The sequence below is a fragment of the Trypanosoma grayi genome (assembly GCF_000691245.1).
Source record: "Trypanosoma grayi strain ANR4 Tgr_316_V1, whole genome shotgun sequence".
In the NCBI taxonomy this organism is placed as follows: domain Eukaryota; phylum Euglenozoa; class Kinetoplastea; order Trypanosomatida; family Trypanosomatidae; genus Trypanosoma; species Trypanosoma grayi.
Genome location: NW_008825935.1, coordinates 3,646 through 18,280, shown reverse-complemented (window position 1 = coordinate 18,280; position 14,635 = coordinate 3,646). Strand labels below are relative to the sequence as shown.

At 46.5% G+C, this 14,635-nt stretch overlaps 8 protein-coding genes across 8 annotated transcripts; all 8 read left to right on the top strand.

Moving 5' to 3' along the window:
- Positions 1-676: 676 nt before the first annotated feature.
- On the top strand, positions 677-2,197 carry DQ04_03161100 (putative UDP-glucoronosyl and UDP-glucosyl transferase; the record flags this gene model as incomplete). Its single annotated transcript, XM_009312590.1, has 1 exon — positions 677-2,197. The coding sequence occupies one exon, from the start codon at positions 677-679 to the stop codon at positions 2,195-2,197; it is 1,521 nt and encodes a 506-aa protein (XP_009310865.1).
- A 738-nt stretch (positions 2,198-2,935) lies between these two features.
- On the top strand, positions 2,936-6,427 carry DQ04_03161090 (ubiquitin hydrolase; the record flags this gene model as incomplete). Its single annotated transcript, XM_009312589.1, has 1 exon — positions 2,936-6,427. One exon carries the CDS (start codon positions 2,936-2,938, stop codon positions 6,425-6,427), a length of 3,492 nt encoding a protein of 1,163 aa, XP_009310864.1.
- A 266-nt stretch (positions 6,428-6,693) lies between these two features.
- Positions 6,694-7,740, top strand: DQ04_03161080 (putative casein kinase II; the record flags this gene model as incomplete). The annotated part of the gene is made up of 1 exon (XM_009312588.1): positions 6,694-7,740. One exon carries the CDS (start codon positions 6,694-6,696, stop codon positions 7,738-7,740), a length of 1,047 nt encoding a protein of 348 aa, XP_009310863.1.
- Positions 7,741-8,461: 721 nt separating this feature from the next.
- On the top strand, positions 8,462-9,610 carry DQ04_03161070 (cyclophilin-like protein; the record flags this gene model as incomplete). Its single annotated transcript, XM_009312587.1, has 1 exon — positions 8,462-9,610. One exon carries the CDS (start codon positions 8,462-8,464, stop codon positions 9,608-9,610), a length of 1,149 nt encoding a protein of 382 aa, XP_009310862.1.
- A 329-nt stretch (positions 9,611-9,939) lies between these two features.
- DQ04_03161060 (RNA 3-terminal phosphate cyclase-like protein) lies at positions 9,940-11,028 on the top strand (the record flags this gene model as incomplete). The annotated part of the gene is made up of 1 exon (XM_009312586.1): positions 9,940-11,028. The coding sequence occupies one exon, from the start codon at positions 9,940-9,942 to the stop codon at positions 11,026-11,028; it is 1,089 nt and encodes a 362-aa protein (XP_009310861.1).
- Positions 11,029-11,301: 273 nt separating this feature from the next.
- On the top strand, positions 11,302-12,384 carry DQ04_03161050 (putative leucine-rich repeat protein (LRRP); the record flags this gene model as incomplete). The annotated part of the gene is made up of 1 exon (XM_009312585.1): positions 11,302-12,384. The coding sequence occupies one exon, from the start codon at positions 11,302-11,304 to the stop codon at positions 12,382-12,384; it is 1,083 nt and encodes a 360-aa protein (XP_009310860.1).
- Positions 12,385-12,696: 312 nt separating this feature from the next.
- Positions 12,697-13,443, top strand: DQ04_03161040 (hypothetical protein; the record flags this gene model as incomplete). Its single annotated transcript, XM_009312584.1, has 1 exon — positions 12,697-13,443. One exon carries the CDS (start codon positions 12,697-12,699, stop codon positions 13,441-13,443), a length of 747 nt encoding a protein of 248 aa, XP_009310859.1.
- Positions 13,444-13,724: 281 nt separating this feature from the next.
- Positions 13,725-14,156, top strand: DQ04_03161030 (60S ribosomal protein L26; the record flags this gene model as incomplete). The annotated part of the gene is made up of 1 exon (XM_009312583.1): positions 13,725-14,156. One exon carries the CDS (start codon positions 13,725-13,727, stop codon positions 14,154-14,156), a length of 432 nt encoding a protein of 143 aa, XP_009310858.1.
- Positions 14,157-14,635: the final 479 nt, after the last annotated feature.

The following is a 14,635-nucleotide window of genomic DNA, read 5'->3' as shown; positions in this document are numbered from 1 at the left end:
GCTTCCGCCCCGTTCTGCCCCCGGCGCCCGGCGTTTAAAAGGGCGGGGGTTCCTGCTGCGGGGCCCCCCGTGGCTCCGGGGCGCCTTTTTTTTTTTTACCGCACCCGTGGAAAAAGGAGTCTGCGCCCCCTCCCCTGGGGGTTGTGTGTGCGTGTGTGTTTTTGCGGTGGCGCGGGTCGTTTCGGGAAGGGCGGCGCTGCTGTGCCGCTGGGGTTTGGGGGGCCAACGGAGCCTGAGGGTTTCGTTTCCTCCCCTCCCCCCGTTTGTTTTGTATTTGGTGGTGCTTGATCTTGTTGCCACCCTGTCGGTGTCGGAGTTTTTGTTGCTTTCCTTTTTTTTGATTTGTGTATTCATGGGCAAAATGGACCCTGATATAGGACGGTCTTACCTTACAATTTCTTTTTGTTTCTTTGCTTCTTACAGTTGGTGTTGTTGGTGTACGAGCCATATTTTTTTTTCGTGATTTGTGGAGGCATTTCATGAGGTTTTATTATTATTTTATTTTGCTCGTGATGACGGTCGGCCCAGTGGACGATCTGTATTTTTCTTGCTGTTTTAATCCTTGCTCGTCTTGCATCTTTCACCTTTGTGTCGGTTTGTCTGGGTGTTCTGTTATTATTTTGTATTGTTTTTTTTTCGTGTGTTTTAAGTTTAGCTCGCTAAATTGTAAGGGATAATGCGTCGTTCATGCGTTATGGCTGTTATAGCCACAATGATAATGCTTTTTCTGGTTGCTGGAGCGAATGGGTTGAGGATTGCCGTCACACCGTTCCCTGAACGTGGCCGATTTAGACTAATGTCGGCCATTACTGAGGTGTTGCATTCCCGAGGCCATGAGGTGACAATTTTTGTCCCGGAGTCATTCATGGCTTTTTGCAGGAGTGAACTAGGAGATGTGTGTCGATCGGTTGGTGTTTATCGAGGGATTTATACGAACGAAGATGACTCTCTGAGGCCGCCATCTATAATTAAGCAGTTCGAGTTGCTTATCTCGATCGAGCGTGCAAGCGTGGCTTTCAATTCTTTCTTGGTAGCTGCACTCAACGGCACTCTAAACCAAGACCCTATAATTCCTGACGTTGTGTTGGCCGATATTGGTACATGGGGAGTGGATACTGTTGCCAATGGATTTCACATCCCAACTGTGTTTCTTTGGTCAATAACTGAGTGGCCTGCTCAGATGAATCCTTCTTTTCCTGCTTGTGGGAGTGGCGTTGGTGCAAGTATGAATGGAATCGAAAGAACAAAAAATTATGTTTCTCAGCGGTTGAACTATTGGGTTGCAAGATTTCGAAATGCAAGAATGGATGATTCCTTTGAGCCTTTTGAAAGTTTTCTGTACAGACGGCACATTATCGCACCGTTTGTTTTCGGGTTTGATGTAGTGCAGCCATTTTGCCCCAATGTGCATCCTGTCGGTTTTTTATTTCCACAGAATGTTACAAGAGGTGTAATGGATGCTAAATGGATGTTGTGGATGAATGGTTGTAGTAAGGGTGTTATCTACATAAATATGGGGCCCAATTCCCTCTTACACAACGAACTGAGAGAAATCCTTGGTGATTTTCTCAGAATTGTTGGGGAAAGGTCTGAAATGTGTGTTTTGTGGGAACGCCAAGTAGAAGAGTATCTCTTGTCAATGACTACAAGTAAAACAGAACGCCTTAAAGTGGTACAATTTTTGCCTTTCCCGACAAGATTGGTGCTGAATCACAACAATACAAGGGTGTTTATGACACATTGCGGGCATTCCTCCTTGTATGAAAGTATTGAGAGCCGTACTCCAATAGTGGGAATTGATCTTTTAGCTGGAGATTCCGATAGGTGTGCGAGGGTACAAGATGCAGGTGTGGGAATTGTATTTGACAAATATGCCTTGAATGCCTCCCAACTTTTTGAGATCATTTCGGAAGTTTCTAAAAAACAATACATTCATGAAAAGTTGTTGGGCCTTAAGCGAATGGGTTACGTGATGGGTGGCCCGCAAAGGGCAGCTGATGTTGTCGAGCTGACAGCATCGATCGGTAGAAATAATGAGGATTTTTTCTGCCGTTGGATGCAGCTACCGTATATTGAGAGACATGATTTGGATGTAGTTTTTATCCTTAGCGGTGTCATTGCTGCCGCTATTGTGGTTGTCGTGAAGATGGTGCCTTGTGGTAGGCACACCAAGAACGTTCGACTGAAACAGGATTGAGGGTTTATGCTGGTAGTTTTACTGTTTTCTTGCTACAAGCGTTTGCACATTGGTATGTGTGTCTCTAGTTGTGTATGTGTTTTCTGTTAGACCGCTGCTGATTCCTCATATTATTGATCGTTGCTTTGTTTTTCTGTAAATATATTATCTGCATCAAGAGTTCCCTGAATGGTTTGATTGTTTTTTTTTCCTTTTTCTTCTTTTGGGTTTATATCTTGTAAAAGGCAATAATAAAAAAAACAGTTTTTGTGGAGATGTCTGAAATTGAGGAGACCTTTCAGAGGATTAGCCAGCGACCAAACGTGACGGGTATAATCGTTGTGAACAACGAAGGCACTCCAATAAGAAGCACCATCGAGGACACAGCAACACAAAACCAATATGCTCACCTGATTACCGCATTGGCTGCGAAAGCCCGTCACTGCGTGAGGGATCTGGATCCGACAAACGATTTGTCTTTTTTGCGTATAAGGAGCAAAAAGAACGAAATCATGGTTGCACCCGATAAGGATTTTACTCTTATCGTCATTCAACGGTTCTCAGATATGTAGTGTTCATGCTAGAGGTTTTTGCTGCCGCTTGATGAATGATGTAGAAGAAGGTGTTTTTTTTTTTCGGCGAACAAGATATGCGACATGAAAGACAACAGGAGTATAAATATGCCAACTTACATTCTTTTTTTTTTGTCCTTCTTTTTTTTTGGTCTTTCGTTATTACTTTCTTTTCCTGGAAGTGAAGATGTTGAGTGTGCTTGAAGTTGCCCGACACGTCTTTTGGAATGATGCAATGTACGATCGGAACTTGCTACCACCTGAAGCTGTGTTAGCGAAATGTCAAACAACATTGGCGGATTTGTCGATCATGACTGGTGCTGAACGCGTTGCGGTTTTTGAAGAATGCGGTATCCATAGCTCACTTCACCCTTTGTTTCTTCGGGCATTACAGCGCTTGACGGCACTTTATGGTCCGGGGTCCATAGATGATAATTACGTTATACACCGCCATCTTAGTGCACAGCAATGGAGCCCCTTTTTGAACATTGCACCTCTACTCGGTTATTCATATGCTAACAGCAGTCCATTTAAGGCGGAGGATTCTGAGGCACCAAGAGTTACTCAGAAAGGAAGGATAAGCTTCACTGATGGGGGTAACAAGTCCAAGACAAAGTACAATGGATTGCTGAATCAAGGGGCAACGTGCTATTTGAATTCACTTTTACAAGCTTTGTTTCACATTTCAGAGTTCCGATTGACTATATATCAAATGCCAACTCTGGAGGAGGCGAAGGGGAGTGATGATGTCACCATAAAAAAAGCGAAATCTATCCCTTACGCCCTTCAAAGGTTGTTTTGCCTTCTGCAAAAAGGGCACGAGGCGGTGGACACTACTGAACTAACTGAGTCATTTGGATGGGGCTCGACGGATAGTTTTATTCAGCATGACGTCCATGAATTGACATGCGAATTGCTGGATAACTTGGAAAATAAGCTGAAAAACGTTCAACAACCCGAAAAAGGAATCGCGACAACGCAACCGAATAGCAATGCCATTAGCAGACTGTTTGTTGGGGTTTTAGAGAACTTTGTGCGTGTGGATGAAGTAGGTTATTATGGGGCGCGAGAGGAGCTATTTTACGATCTTCAACTTGTTGTAAAGAACACAACAAATATTTACACAAGCTTTGAGAGATTTTTTCAGGTTGAGGTTCTCGACGGCAAAAATAAGTATTGTCTGGAACGTGATGGAAAGAAATCATACCATCGTGCAGAAAAAGGAGTGCGCTTGAAACTTACCCCGCCCATTATGCTCTTACATTTAGCACGATTCGACTACGACATTGAAAGGGGGGAAACTAAGGTTTTAAGCCGCTGGGATTACTACAGTAAACTGGATTTATCAAAGTATATGCCCCATGCCTCCAAGGAAGATACCCAATACACACTTTGTAGCGTACTCGTTCACTCAGGGTCAAATACTGGGTTTGGACATTATTTTTGCTTTTTGCGCTGCTCGGATGCTTGGTACAGATTCAATGATGAAATTGTTTCACCAGCCTCGCTTCGAGATGTTTTTGGGGCGAACTTTGGTGGCTTTAAAATGAATTACTGGGGTTCCGGGGTGCCGAACACGACGAATGCTTATATGTTAGTCTACATCCGGACCTCAGAAATGAAGCATTTGCTGCGTCCTGTAGGACCAGAAGATGTCCCATGGCATGTGGTGGAGCAGCTAGAGCAAGAGCAACAAACGTACGAACGGCTCTTGAAGGAGCAGGCTGAAGATCATTTGCATGGGCGAGTTCATTTTATACAGCCTCATGAAATTGTGGAACAACAAGATCTACTTTCTTGTCGTTGTCCACGAGGAAAACAGTTTCCATCAAACAAAACTCTTAGACTTTTATTAAGTGCTGAAGCCCTCCCCGAATTTCAATCTTTTGTGGAAAAACAGTTTGGTATTCCTAGTTCTGACCAATTGTTGTGGTACGCAAATACTAGAACTGGAAACGATCGTGTTCGTCTACATGCAAGGGTTACGAGTAATTCAATTGTATCAGATGTTATGGGTGGTGAAAAAGAGTGTTGTGTCCTTGTAGTTACTTCATTCAATGCGGGCTGTATAAAAGTGGATGGAAATGACGAATTGGAGTACGAGCTCTTTCATCACAAACTGTATATCCCACTGCAGCTAAAAGTGATTTTTTTGGGATGTACAGTCGTATCCCGTAAACGACGCATTACATCTAAAGAGGCTTTGCAGCTGATGAAACCTTTCATTCAGAACTCTATTGCGGTGCTTCCAAATGATTCAAATGAAAAACCCAATCATCATTTGGCGAGAATAGGTTCGAAGGGTATAGTGGAGTTCGAAACAGTGGAAGCTGCGTCCGTTGGATCCCATTTTGCTGGGGGCGAGGGTGGGGCCTTACGCAACGAAACAAAAGAAAGAGCGGAGAATGAATTATCCGTACTGTGTGAGGATGAATACCAATCTTTTTTTAAATCTCCAGAGTACTTTCAGTCAGGAGATATATTAGTTTGGCAAGAAGAGACAGCAGAGGAAGATAAATGTGATGTCTTCTATCCCGACATCATAAGCTTCCAGCATTTTCTTAAATGTCGAGTTCCCGTAGAAATCAAGCTCAACCTTCCGCCCGCATATCCTACAGTTGTCGACACAAAACTTGCGGAGGACATGACTTATGAACAACTTCAAAGGTACGTTGCTCGATTAATTGGCGATCCGCGAAACTACGATCGTATCCGCTTTACAATGTACAGCCCAGAGACCAAACTACCGTACTTTATGAAGGGAAGGAAGAAAGACCGCCCAACGCTTGCTAAATTGCTGTCACCTCCTGTTCCACGTCAGACGGGTCTTTCACGATACCTTTACTACGAGTATTGTAAGTATACAGTGACAGAAGTAGAAGCAGCGCATTCCCTTCAGTTCAAACTATTTAGTGAATCTGTGAAGCCTATTAGCGAGCATTGGATTTTAATGCCGCGTGAAGCTCCAATAACAGCGAAGGAACTCTTTCGTACGTGTGTACATGAAATTCAACATACAAAAAGCACATGTTTTCTTTCAGTTCCGACAACACCACATAAAGTAGGGAGCGATAAAGAGGGGCAACAAGGAGATGCATTCGAAGCTGAATTAAGTTTTTTCACTGAACTTGTGCCTGAAGATGCGTGGCAAATGCTTCGACTTGTGGATGTTTGGCGCGCAAGAATTTACAATGTTTTTGACAAGGATCACCCGCAAACTTTTGATCGTTCCACATTTGAGGAAAGTGCGGAGTACCGTATTGAAAGAATTCCAGAACCACGAGAAGGTGTTCCTTTGCAACGCCAAACACTTGTTCAGGTGCATCATTTCACAATGGTTCGTCAACGACCGAATCCTGTTGAGACACACGGTGATCCGTTTAGTATCTACATTGGCCACGATGAGCTGGCACCTGCTCTCTTGGGGCGTATTGCCTTGAAACTAGGCCTCAGTGACGCGGCAGTGGTGGATTGGAAAATGGCCTTGGTAAAGGAAAACAGCGTGGTTGTGTTGCTTCCCAACGTACCAATGGGAAAGCAATTATTGGACTTCTGTGATGTTCAGCAGTATCAGCCTAACCAGCCGCATCCACTCAAGATGGCATTTTTAGGACTTGAACATGCTCCACTCTCAAAACGATCGGTGAAAAAGGAGGGAAAAGTTTTGATTCTTAATTAGTACTGGGGTGAGATGAAGCAAGCCTGGGAACTGATTTTATGTCGCTTTGGCTATTCGGAAATTTCTTTGGCTCCCCATACAAGATTTATCCCTTTTGCTTTCTGTATTGTTGCATTGTCTTTTTATTTTCTTTTGTGTGTTGCTCAAGTGACAAAAGAAAATGCGGTTAAGATATGATATTGCCGAACATTTATGTATGTATACATGCCTTCTTTTTGTTTCTGGCGTTTTTTTCTCCTGTCCTCACAACAAGGTAGAAACGCTTGATGAAGATGTCTGCGTCACCACAGGCCAATGCAGACGGTATGCATCGCTACGCTCGTGTAAATGTTGACAAGCCACGAGAATACTGGGACTATGAATCTGTCCGAATACAGTGGAGCTCTCCTGATCGTTATGAGATAGTTGAGAAAATTGGCCGGGGTAAGTACAGCGATGTGTTTCTAGGGTGGGACACTAAGACTCGTCATCAGGTGGTGATAAAGGTGCTAAAACCTGTGAAGAAGAAGAAAATTCTGCGAGAACTGAAGGTTCTACAAAACCTCCAAGGGGGCCCTAACATAGTTGAGCTGTTTGATGTGGTACGCGATCCATGCAGTAAGACTCCGTCTTTTATATTTGAGTATGTTCAGACTTCTAACTTTCGAACCATATTCCCTACGTTGTCAGACCTCGAGGTGCGGTACTATACATTTGAGGTTCTAAAGGCTTTGGAGTACGCGCATTCGATGGGCATCATGCACCGCGATGTAAAGCCAAACAACATCGTAATTGATCATCAGCGACGCAAACTTGTTCTTATTGACTGGGGATTGGCGGAGTTTTATCACCCTGCTACAACGTACAACGCTCGAGTGGCTTCCAGGTACTTCAAAGGGCCTGAACTCTTAGTTGAGCTTCCAATGTATGATTACCGTCTTGACATGTGGTCACTTGGGTGTATGCTTGCAGGCATCATTTTCATGAAAGAGCCGTTTTTCCATGGAAAGGATAACAACGACCAACTGGTTCACATCGCCAAAGTTCTAGGAACCGACGAGCTGTTTGAATACCTTCGGAAGTATAATCTGACTCTTCCTCCTCTTCTGGATGCAGCGGTGGGACGCCACACCAAGAAATCATGGAATATGTTCATTACACCTGAGAATCGGCATTTATGTCCGCCGGAGGCGCTGAACTTCCTAGATCAACTACTCCAGTACGACCACCTCAAGCGCGTGCAGGCTTTAGAGGCAATGCAACACCCATACTTTGATCCGGTGAGGGCTGAGTGCATGGCCAAGGTGGCCAAGAATAAAGGGGCCGCCAAATAGAACCAAAGAAACAAAAGAGAAATATAGAAACTCAACAGAGAAAAGAAGAAGGAATCATGAAGAATTGGGAGGAGGCATGTTTGCACCTTAAGTCAGTGCCTCTTTAAAATAAAGCCAAAAAAAAAACATCAACAAAAACAACAGGAGCATTATCTCTACCGGCGTAGTATATAATCCCCAAAAGTGGAGTGTGGTGTGATGTGAGGTGACGTGAAGAGGTGAAGTGAGGTGAGGTAAGGTAAGGTAAGGGAGGCAGTTGTGAAATAGGCATATGAACATTTGTTTTTTTTTTGTTTTTGTTTTTTTTGACTGCCAGGATCTCCTCCCCGTCTCCTGCTTGCTTTGGCCTTCACTATAAAGGGCACAGTTTGCAAAACTATGTGCCCCTCCATTTTCGTCACTGTCTCGGCAAGGCACAGAGGTGCCCCAATACGCACCACAAAGAGAGCGAGTCTCTTTTTTCTTTTTTGTATCTCCCTTTGTCTTGCTTGATGTCTTACACCCACCAAAATTTTGCATGCACACCTGACTCATTCTTTGTATTTATGTCTGATTTTTTCGTCTCTGTGGTGGTGGTTGGGGGAAGGGTGCAACAGTCTTGTCGCTGCACAGGGGAGTGAAGAAGGAGAGGGTGTGTGGTGTGGGTAGCTAAATCATCCACTCTACGTCACCAGCCCGTCAGCACCCTGTTCTTAGGTTTGTAGGGATAGAGAAAAGAGAGATGCTTGCGTTGAGGAGGGTAGCTGGGAGTTTGCGTTTTGCCAAAGTTGCTCAGCCGAATGCAATGATAAGCATACGAGTAGCGATTGGCCCTCTCCACCATCAGCGCTCGTTGTTTTGCAGTTCCACACCGCTTTTTTGTATCGGAGGTGGCGGTGAAAATACGTTTGACGATGCGGTAGTTGCGCGGGATGAGAAGGGAAATGCACTGATACGGGTAAAGCGACTTCCTCTCACCTTAATTGAAGAGGTCCCTCTCCCACAGCGCCTTCTGACAGATCTTGAACTGGTGATGATGGCATGGTGTGAGGAGCACGCACGGCAGTACGCTATCATTATGGCGGCAATTCGGTTAGGCATCTTCCTATTGTTGCTCATTATTCTTTATGTGTTCTACCGAACACAACTTTCTAGCGAACGAATGATACGAGGGGTAGCCCACATGCCAGCTGACCTACGTATTGGCAATGTAGTCTATTTCGACGTTACGGAGAACGGCGCAGACATTGGCCGTGTCGTGATTGGACTCCTCACCGAGAACTGTCCCCTCTATTGTGAGTACTTCCACCGACGGTGTACAGCCAGTGGAGGCACAGGTGACTCGTTTCGTGGTATGGTGCTGAGTGCTATTGTCCCGCGTCACTGTCTGATCTTTGGTGAAGGGAAAGAAATGACGCATGACGTCACTGGCTTCAACCCACAATATTTGCCCACAGAGCACCTCGGCACCGGATCATGGAGAGGGGCACTGTCTTCCATCGCGTACGGGGTTAACAAAGAGAGCCCCAATTTTGCTATTCACGTCTCTGCAGGTGACTACGCTCCACAAATATTTGGTCTTGTCATTGGAGGATTCGATGTGATTGAACGAATAAACGCAGCAGGTTCAAAACATGGCAACTGCCCAAAGAAGCAATTTATTATAGCAGAGTGTGGTGAATTATGCACGCTTGCCAAATCTCACATTGTCCCTATGCCATGGAAGTTGTACGAAAGCGTTTCCAAGGGGTATGACGAAGAGAAATTTGGCGAGAGATTTGAGCCCCAATTCCTTGATACTTCAGACGAGCGTTCTACCGCAAAGATGATGGGAAATACAGTTGTTGGGGAATCTGTAAAACAAACAAAGCCTTGGTGGCGGTTTTTTTAGGTGAACGCAGTATTTCCATTTATTCGTACACTTTCATCATTCCGGAGGTGAAATGATTTAAGTAATTACGGATTTATGGGAGTTGTTGTTCTCGCTGTTATGGTTGGCCACGTAAATTTGCTAATTAGTCACAGCATTTGTTTTTTCTCTCATCCCTCGGACGTAGGCTCCTTCATCATGATAGATTCGTTTTGCCCTCTTTTTGCGAAAAAGGAAGGCATGACATGCCCTTTGTTGTTTTCTTTTTGTTGTGTGGTGCACTTTCATCATCATAGAGACTCGTCCTTACCTTTCACTTTACATTGCATGAAAAGGACGTAGAAAGAAGGATGCTTGAATTCGAGGGCAGCAGCTTGTTCCGCCATCATATTGTCTGCAGCTTACTAACCAACAAACCGGTCCGTATTTCAGGTATTCATGACGAGGATGAGCCGCAAGGAATTCAGGTGGTTGAGGCGAACTTTCTTAAATTTATTGATCGCGTGACTAGCGGTTCCAAGTTCGAGTGTACTGATAACAATACCACACTAACATTTTACCCTGGTATTATCCTTGGTGGAAATTTTTCCCACGAGGTTCCTAGCAGTCGTTGTGTGAGTTACATCGCCGAGGTCGCTGTTCTTCTTCTTCCCTTTGCCAAGCTGGATACAAGACTGACATTGGTGGGCTCGACGCAGAGTGAGCTGGACCTCTCCGTTGACACCTTCCGAACTGTGACCACACGCTGGCTCCAGCTCTTCGGTGTAGAATGCAATGTGCGCATCATACGGCGTGGTGTGCATCCAGGCGGGGGTGGGGCCATTGACCTACAGTGCAAGGCTGTGAGAAAGCTGACTTCGGCGGATGCAGCAACGCAAGGGCGTGTGCGCCGCATTCGTGGTATTTCTTTTGGTTGTCGTATTGCAGCCGATCTTGCCCAGAGAGCCGCCACGGCAGCAAAGGGTGTTCTCTTGAATCTTCTCCCCGACGTCTACGTGGTAACAGATTTAGACAACTCCAAGAGGCCGCATGGGGAGTCGTCAAGCGGCTACGGTGTCCTTCTAGTGGCCGAAACAACAAGCAAGCACTGTGTTATCTCACAAGAAGCAGTTGCCGCGCCACAGGAACTCCCTGAAGATGTCGGTAAGCGTGCAGCAGAACTGCTTCTCGATCAGGTGCTCAGCGGTGGGTGCGTGGATGCGCATCATCAGATGCTTGTATTGATTCTTATGGCCCTCAGCCCAGATGAAGTGTCGACGGTACGGATTGGCCAAATGACCACAGGTGCGGTCTCTGCAGTGATGCTAATGGAAGCGTACTTCGGGGTGACGTGTGCAACTAAGGAAGAGCCATCGCTAGCGGGAAAAGAACTCCCCTCCACGACTCTTATCACTTGCGTCGGCAGCAATACTATCAACGTATGGAAGAAGAGCGGGTAAGTGCGATGTACTTTTGTGTGTGTTTGTGTGTGTGTGTGTGTGTCTTTGAGTGCCAAGTGATATTATTAACAACATCACTGGTGCAGCACATGAAACGGTTAAGATTACATGGAGAATTTAATGTGCATTTGTTTAACAAAGGCCATTAAGAAATATGACAGCTTGTTGATGAGCTATGAATTTTTTTCCCCCTTTTCCTCCATTTGTTATACCTCTATTTTGTTGTATTTACAACACACATATTGCCTTTGCCACTAAAGGGGAAGGCAGGAGATGGACTTGTGTTTGTCTCGTAGGGGTCTCCAGAGCTTTGATGCATCAAAGCTGTTGCTTGAGACATCAGAAAAGTCTCGCCAAGGGAAGAATCCCCCACCACGGGAATGCTACATCGCTGTACGTGCTTTGGATTTGTCGCATAACAGCATCACATCCTTTACGGGTAGGCATGCACTGTGGTGTCTGACAGTCTTGGACCTCTCCAACAACTCGCTTAGCACACTTGATGCTTCCAATCTTCCCGGAGGACTTATACGTCTAAAACTAGCACATAACACTCTGCAGGGTTTGCAGGGATTAGCCACCGCCGTTCCCAAGCTGCAGGAGATGGATGTGAGTGTTAACCGCATCACTAGCTCGGCTATCGGTGACCTCCCGAAAGGATTGACCACCGTGCTCTGCCAAAGCAATTTGATTGATTCTGTGTTGCCATTTCTTCAGCTTCAGTGCCTTTCTAGCCTTGACTTGAGCTCGAATCAAATAGCCGACCTTGGGGACTTGCGTAGATTGGGGGAGATACGGTCTCTACGTCATCTTGAGGTGCGCGGGAACCCTGCCCTGACTGAACCTGAAGCGCTCCCCTCGCTCCTTGAGGCGGTGCCGAAGCTTATTCGTCTGGACCGCGTTCCATTGTCACAGGCGGCGGAGAATCAAATGTTCAAGGTTCACCGTTCCAGAAGTGCAAAGGGGAGCCAGAGCGGGTCTCAGGCGATGGTAAGAAGCGGCTCTCTCTCGAATAGATCTGCCACAAGGCGCCCTAATGGCAAAAACGAATCGGATATGGAGACACGCCTCTTGGAAACAAGAGTAAAAGAGCTCACGCGACTTGTGGGTGCCGCAGAAAAGTCGGAGCAGCAGCTACGCTACCAGAAGAAGATTCTCCAGGATCAGGTTTTGGCCTGTGCAGGTGTTATAGATTCCCAGGCGATGGAACTAGAGCGGCTGATGGGCAAAATAAACGAGTTGAGGGATGAAGAAACGTCACTGAAGGAGCCTGCTGCGGAGTTGGAACAAACTTTTGAGCAAACACATGCATCCCTCGTGGCACATAGATTAAATCAGTCCTCTGGGCGTGCTTGAAGTGAAGATGAAGGAAGTGAGGCTGAACAGAGTGCCATTTACAAGGAAGAAAAATTTGTATATACGTATATATATATATATATATATATGTGTGTTTGTGTGTGTGTGATCGATATTTTTTTTTTTAAATAAAGGTGCCCGCTTTTTGATCTGTTTTTAATTTAAATAGGGTTTCTTAATTAGAGTGCATTAGGGGTCTGTACCATAGCGACGCCCCTCGCAAAGGGATTGTTATTCGATATTTCTTTTTAGAGTGCCAACAAAAAAACGAAGACTAAATTAGAGAGAGAATAAAAATCAACATCCTCACAAATGTGCGGCTATGATATTATTGAATGGATGGGTGGCACAAGCCGCTTTATTACGTTCCTGACCTTTCTTATTCACTTCCTGCACCCGTTGTTATGTATCGCCAACTACTGTGCGTGGGTGACTTACCAAGAGGAGGTACTGGGAGCGCCACTGAGGATTGCGTACCTCGTCATGAGCATCATTGCTGCTGTTTCGTACTTGTTCGTGGCCTCCATATTCTACATGTGGGCGTGGCGCTTTCCTGAACCGGAAGAAGTGTCTAAAAGGCGCCGAATCTACGGTATTGTGGTGAATCTTTTATTCTCTGACATACCCATGTTTGTTATTGAAGTGAAGATTTGCTGGAAAGTGCAATTCGCACACGGAGTACAGGGTACTTCGTTTGTTATCACGTGTATCTCTCTCATGTACTCCGCTGTGCGTGTGTGGACGTTCATTATGATCAAACTCATCAAGCTACGTGCACCAGTTGTCGGGACTCAGCCACAGTTCTCTGGATCGGTCATGTACCCTAGCTCCAGTCGCCCACCGGGACCATCGGGTTCTTTCTACCCTGGCAACAACACAATGCGTGATGGATACTATCCCGGTGGAAGTGGCATAGATCACCAAAACGACCGCAACAGCTACCCCCAGGATCGTTACGCACAAGGTGATGCCTACTGGCGGGAAACCCCGTATACAGAGCGTCGTTACAGTGGCGATCAATATAGCACACCTGGTCGTCCCTCCCGGTCCGTTTACTAGCATAACGGCATTTATAGAAGCCACCGAGATAGTGTGAGTGCTCTGGGGTTTCCTTTTCCTTCCCAGTCTCTTGGTCTTATCGTATTGTTTGGCCGCACAGTGGTGTGGGCCGGAAAATACCATCTTGTGTACCTATGTATATATGCATATGTGTATGTATTTACATATTTGTATGTGTTTGCGTACACGAAGCCTATAGTATCATGCTTCTCTTGCTTTTCCTCCCTCTTTTCTCTCGCTACCACTGCACGATGTAATATCAGGGTGTTTCTAGGTGGATAATGGCCAGCATCAAGTGTGGAAGCCGCCGCAAGGCCCGCCGCGCGCACTTCCAGGCGCCGAGCCACGTGCGCCGCATCCTCATGAGCGCGCCGCTCTCAAAGGAGCTCCGCGCCAAGTACAACGTGCGTGCAATGCCCGTACGTAAGGATGATGAGGTGCGCGTGAAGCGCGGTGCGTTCAAGGGCCGCGAGGGCAAGGTGACGGCGTGCTACCGCCTCAAGTGGGTGATCCACATCGACAAGGTGAACCGTGAGAAGGCGAACGGCAGCACCGTTGCCGTTGGTGTGCACCCGTCCAACGTGGAGATCACGAAGCTGAAGCTCAACCACAACCGCAAGGCCATCCTTGAGCGCAAGGACCGCAGCACGAAGAGTGACAAGGGCAAGGGCAAGGTGACCGCCGCCGAGAAGGCCATGCAGCAGATGGACTAGACATGTCAAGAATAAAACGCAGCGGAGTTTCGGAGGCACATTTGTTTGTTTTGTTCTTTTTGTTTCAACATCCTTTTTTTCTGTCTGTGTTGCGCTGCCTCTTTGGTTGTCGTACTGTTGGGCGTTGCTACCCTGGTGTGTCTTATCTGACGATGCGGCAGTGACAGCCCTCTCTCGTCTGCTCTTTTTTTTTGTCTTTTTCGCACGTTTGCCCACTCCTCGTTCAGGTAGAGGCACGACGATGATGGCGCCGGGCTCCACCGTGCGCTGAGGCGGGGCCATGGAGGTGGGGGGCGGCGGTCACGGCACGCCTCCGCATGGCGTTTGTCGCTCTTCGTTGTGCAGTCATGGCGTGAGAGAGAGAGAGAGAGAGAGGGTGGTTGGCGCGGCGGTGGTCTGCTGCGGCGCATGCTCGCCCTGCGTGCGTGAGAGCGGCGGCGTGAAGATGGTTCTCAGGTGATGCACAGCTCCTCCCGGGG